The sequence below is a fragment of the Numida meleagris genome, chromosome 13 (assembly GCF_002078875.1).
Source record: "Numida meleagris isolate 19003 breed g44 Domestic line chromosome 13, NumMel1.0, whole genome shotgun sequence".
NCBI lineage: Eukaryota > Metazoa > Chordata > Aves > Galliformes > Numididae > Numida > Numida meleagris.
Genome location: NC_034421.1, coordinates 15518557 through 15524053, shown reverse-complemented (window position 1 = coordinate 15524053; position 5497 = coordinate 15518557). Strand labels below are relative to the sequence as shown.

The 5497-nt window shown below is 66.6% G+C and overlaps 1 protein-coding gene across 1 annotated transcript in view; it reads right to left on the bottom strand.

Annotated features, from left to right (window-relative positions):
• The window catches only part of LOC110405943 (integrin alpha-D-like), a 15541-nt gene that overhangs the window by 1777 nt on the left and 8267 nt on the right, over positions 1-5497 (bottom strand). Inside the window, exons 18-26 of the mRNA XM_021411787.1 lie at positions 5327-5400; positions 5108-5249; positions 4492-4593; positions 3811-3890; positions 3467-3544; positions 3015-3183; positions 1540-1611; positions 1131-1244; positions 4-203 (exon numbers count right to left, since the gene is read on the bottom strand). Of these exons, the coding sequence (XP_021267462.1) occupies positions 4-203; positions 1131-1244; positions 1540-1611; positions 3015-3183; positions 3467-3544; positions 3811-3890; positions 4492-4593; positions 5108-5249; positions 5327-5400 (1031 nt within the window). The remainder of the gene's footprint in view (positions 1-3; positions 204-1130; positions 1245-1539; positions 1612-3014; positions 3184-3466; positions 3545-3810; positions 3891-4491; positions 4594-5107; positions 5250-5326; positions 5401-5497) is intronic.

Sequence of the window (5497 nt, the reverse complement as noted above, 5' to 3'; positions counted from 1 at the left end):
CGCGGGGCGACGCGCTCCGCGAGGTTCCGCGCGCTCTGCGCGGTACAGGGGGCTCCGCGAGCTCTGCGGGGCTCCGTGGGGCGGAACGGGTCGTCCCCCCGGGCCCCGCCCACCTGCAGCCGGTCCTGCCCCGCGTTCCGGTAGCGCCGCCCCTCGAGCCGCAGCCGCGCCGAGCTCTGCAGTTCCACGTGGGGGAGGGGCAGCTGTGGGGAGAGGAGCGCGGGGAGGGGAGGTGCGGGGCCCCGCCCACGTCTCCGCGTGGCCCCGCCCACGTCTCCGCGTGGCCCCGCCCACGCTCCCCGTGACCACGCCCACCCCCCGTTTCCTCCCCGTCTCCCCGCAGACCCCGGCACGCCCGCTGCTCCTGCAGCCCCACGGCTGCCCCACAGCTCCCCCGAGCAGCCCCCTAGGGTTTTTCTGCCCCCTGGCATTCTCCAGCAGCACGGCCGCCTCACATCTCCCCTTATTAGCACGCCCGGCCCCATAGCGGCCCCACACCTGCCCCATAACAGCCTCAGCCCCGCGGCACTCGCCGCATGATGATGTTCCCCAGCCCCATAGCGACCCTTTCGCAGCCTCACGGCACACCCCAGCCCCACAGCTGCTGCTGCATCTCCCCATAACAGCCCCATAGCACACCCCAGCCCCGCAGCAGTCCCGCATCTCCCCATAACCACCTCATAACGTTCTCCAGCCCCACAGCCACCCCACAGAACTCCCGGTCCTACGGCAGCCCCATAGACTTCCCCAGCCCCACTGCATTCTCATGCCCCACAGCTGCCCCGTGGCTGCCCCATAGTACCTCCAACCCCACGTGTCCCCATAGCCACCCCATAGCGTTCCTCAGCCCCACAGCTGCCCGCCAGGGCCCCGTAAACCCCATAGAGCCCCGTAGAGTCCATAGATTCCAACAGCCCTGCCCACACCACCGCGCAGCCCCAATAAGCCCCGCCCACATCTCCCCATAGCCCCACATTATATATCCCCATAACCCCATTCCACATCTCCTCATAACCCCGCACCATATATCCCCATATCCCTGCCCCACATCTCCCCATAGCCCCACCCCACATCACATAACCCCGCGCCGACCCATAGCCCCGCCCCGCACCTCCCACAGCCCCGCCCACCTGCTCCACCCAGTCCCGCCGCAGCTGCCCCGTGACGTTGAACTCCAGGCCCCCGGGGGGCAGCGGGTCACCCCACGGACAGCGCCACTCCTGGCAGCGGGCCACGGTGCAGTCCTATTGGTGGAGAGCAGCCGGGGGGTGGGGCCGGGGAAGGGGGCGGGGTCATAGGGAAAGGGGGCGGGGCAAAGGGAAAGGGCAGGCCTGCGTGGCCGGGGGCGGAGCCAAGGAATGGGGCAGGGGATGGGGGAGAAGTGGGTGGGGTTACAGGGAAGGGGGCGTGGCTGTGGGAAGGGCAGGGTTGTAGGAAAAGGGCGGAGCTACGGAGAAGGGCGGGGCTAAGGAAGCAGGCGGGGATTGGGCGATGCAGGGGCGTGGCCAACGAAAGGGGGCGGGGCTACGGGGCACTCACCACCACCGGGTTCTGCTGCAGGAGAGGGGTGGGGTCCTGGACCCCCGAGGAATATGGGGCAGTGTCACAGGACTGTGGGGGGATGGAGGGCACAGTGGGGTCAGGTGTCTGTGGGACACAGCCCCATAGCTGGTTCCATCTCTGCAGCGGGACCCACTTTTATGGGAGAACCCTAGATCCTATAGCAAAACCCCAGCCCTATTGGGAGCCCCTAAACCCATAGGAAATCCCCAGCCCCCTAGGGGAACCCCACACCCAGAGCAAATACCTAGCCCCATAGCGGACCCCCACACCCACTCGGCCCCATAGAAGCTTCCAGCCCCAAAGGGTGCCCCCAGCCCCACAGTGAAACTCAGACCCATAGGGAACCCAAAACCCCACTGTGAGCCCTCAGCCCTACAAATGTCCCCATAGCAAGCTCCCAGCCCCACAGCGGGGCTCAGCCCCATAGAGAACCCCTAGATGCACAGTTGACTCGCAGCCCCATAGGGAACCCCCCAGACCTATATGGGAGCCTCAAACACATAAAGGAATCCAGCCCTATAGCAGGACCCATACCCACAGGGGAACTGCAAACCCTATAGCAAAACCCGAACCTTATAGGAAAGCCCCATCCCCATAAGTGTCACCACCCCCCAACAACCCATAGCAGAATCCAAACCCATAGCAGAACCTGGTCCCATAGTGGGACTCAGCCCCGTAGAAGATCCCCAGACCCACAGTGAGCCCCTAGACCCATAAGTATCTCCAGACCCACAGCAGACCCCAGCTCCATAAAGAGCTCCTCAGACCCATAGAAGAACCCCATCCCCATAGGGAATCCCTACACCCGTAGAGGAATCCAGACTGACAGTGGAATCTGGCCCCACAGTAGGACCCAACCCCATAAAGAACTCCCAGCCCCATAGCAGATCCCCATGCATCTCCAGACCCATAGCGAGCCCCCCGACCCATAGGAAGACCCAGACCAATAGTGGGACCTGGCCCTATAGCAGAACCCAGCCCCACAGCAGGACCCAGACCCATAGGGCAACCCCCAACCTGCTGACACCGGGGCAGGGGGCGGTTCTGGAACCCCCGGGGAGCAGGGGGCACAGCTGTAGTGCTGGGGGCAGATGGGGCTCACATGGGGCCTAACGGATGCCGTGGGGCAGCGGGGTCTGTGGTGCAATGAGGTCAGTGGAGCTCTGTGGGACTCGACGGTTTCTATACGGTCTGTGGTACTCCAGGGGTTTCTATGGGGTCCGTGGGGCTCTATGGGGTCTACGGGGCCCTACAGGCCCCACGTGATCCGTGGTACTCTATAGGGTTCTATAGGGCAGTGGGCTCTGTGGGGCCTATGGGGCTCCGTTGGGTCTGTGGTACTCTGTGGGGCAACGAGGCCCGTGGGGCTCTGGCGAGTGCGTGGGGCCGGCCGGGCTGACCTCCCCTGCTGGGTCCCCGCTGACCCCGCCCACCCGCGGCCCCGCCCCCACCTGTGGCCCCGCCACCTCCAGCCGCTCCCAGAGCTCGGCCCCGCCCAGCGCCGTGGGCACCCGGATGCTGACGTTGCCGGGGGGGCGGCGCCAGCCGTGCGCGGCCACGTGGTAGCGATGCTGCAGGGACACGTGACCCGCGGGCACCGAGCGCGTGGACGACGGGGAACTGCGGGAGACAGCGGGGAACGGCGCGGGGACGGGGGTCACCGGGACGCCGGGGAAATCTGAGGGGACGCGGGGACGCCGGGGATGCGGGAACGCCGGGAAACCCAGGGGACGTCGGCGGGGGCCGCAGCAACGCAGCGACCGTCCCCGGGGCCGCAGCAACGTCGGGATGCGGGGACAGCCCGTGGGGACGGTGGGGGGGGACATCGCGGGGGCGGGGCGCGTCGGGTCGCCGGGCGGGGCGCGGAGCACGCGGACGTGGGGCACGGGGGGGGCGGACCCACCTGCTGAGCACCAGCAGCACGCTGTACAGCACCGGGAGCGCGGCACGAACCTGCACCGAGTCCACGGGCGGGGGGACGCTGCGGGGACACGGGGACGCGTGGGATCACGGCACGGCACCGCGCGTCACGCCGCGTCCAAGCACGTCACCCCACGCCATACAGAGTCACGGCGTCACCCCGCGTCACGGCGTCGCGCCGCGCCGCCCTTTGTGACGTTGTCACGTGAGGTCACCCCACGTCACGCGGTGTCACGGCGTCGTTCTGTCACCCGGCGTCACACCGCGTCACGGTGTCGGCGCCATGCAGCGTGGCCGTGTCACCCGGCGCCGCGCGCTGTCACCCACCTGCTGGCCGAGGCCACCACCTCCGCTCTGTCCCCCAGCTCAGCCTCGTGGGGCACATCCATGGTGACAGTGAACACCAGCTGCGGGGGCACGGGGTGCGGGGCTCAGCCCCACAGCACCCCAGAGAGCCCCACAGAGCCCATAGCACCCCATAGAGTCCCATAAAGCCATATAGAGCCCCACAGACCCCCACAGAGCCCCATAGCACCCCATAGACCTCATAGAGCCCCACGGAGACGGTAGAGCCCCACAGAGTTCCATAAAGCCCTATAGAGCCCCATAGGGCACATAGTGCCCCACAGATCCCATAGAGTCTCATAGCTCCCCACAGAGCCCCACAGCACCCCATAGAGCCCTTAGAGCCTCGTAAACTGCCACAGAGCCCGTAGCATCCTGTAGAGCACATAGCACCCCATAGAGCCCCATAGTGTCCCATAGATCCCACAGAACCCCATAGCACCCCACAGAGCCCCATCGAGCCCCATGGTGCACGTAGTGCCCCACAGAGCCCCATACTGCCCATAGCTCTCCACAGCATGCCATAGAGCCCCATAGCGTCTCTTAGAGCCCCCGAGATCCCACAGAACCGCACAGCACCCCACAGAGCCCCATAGTGTCCCACAGATCCCACAGAACCCCACAGTATCCTAAAGAGCCCCATAGCGCCCCACAGCAGCGCACCCGTTGGCCGGCCCACAGCACGGGGTGGCTGATGTTGCAGAGCATGTGCCCGCCTCCCGGAGACACCGAGCTGCAGTGCTGTGCCAGGGACCTGTGGTGGGGCTGCGGGGCATGGGGTGAGCTGTGGGGCGGGTGGATGGGGGGATGCGGGGGGGATGTGGGGTGGGGTCTGGGGGCAGAGGGGTGGGTGGAGGGGTTTGGGTTCATCTGAGTGGGGTTTGGCGTTTTGGGGACATCTGGGATTCTCTGTGGTCTTGCGGGCATTTGGAGGAACTTTCGGGGTCTTGGGGGCCTCTGGATGGGGTTTGGGGTCTGGAGGACATCTGGAGGAACTCGGGCATCTTGAGGGCCTCTGGATGGGGTTTGAGATGTGGGGACGTATGGGATTCTATGGGATCTTGAGGACATTTGGGGTCACGGTGGCAGCTGTAGGGGAATCTGGGGATCCCGAGGGCATCTGGATGGAGTTCCGGCTGCCATAATGACGTCTATGGGGTCTTGAGAACATCTGGGATGGGATTTTGGGGTCCCGAGAGCATCTGGAGGGGCTCTGAGGGACCTGGGGGAACGTGGGGCAGCCCCTGTGGGGTGCTGCTCCCCCCGCCCCCGTGGGCACCTGCAGCGTGGTGGCCTTGCGGTAGGAGAGCGCCGCCGGGTACCGCAGCTCCACGTGGGCCCCGTACGCGTCCTCCCCGGCGTTGTGCACGGTGACGGTGATGGTGACCTCCTCAGTGGCGCCCACCACCAGCTCCTCCAGCCTAGGGGGCGGCGGTGGGTGTGGGGCTGGGACCCGGGGTGCCCCCTGGCGAGGTGGGGCCGTGGGGGGGGGACATACCCTGAGAAGCTGAGGTCCATGTGGAGGTCGGGCACGCATTTGTTGTCCTCGCCGCAGTTCTTCTCGAAGGGCAGCTGGGGCCGGGGCACGGGCCTCCATCCCAACCTCCCCGTGTCCGCCCTGACTTCCTCCATTCTGCTCCATCCCCCCACATCTCCATCCCGCCCCTCC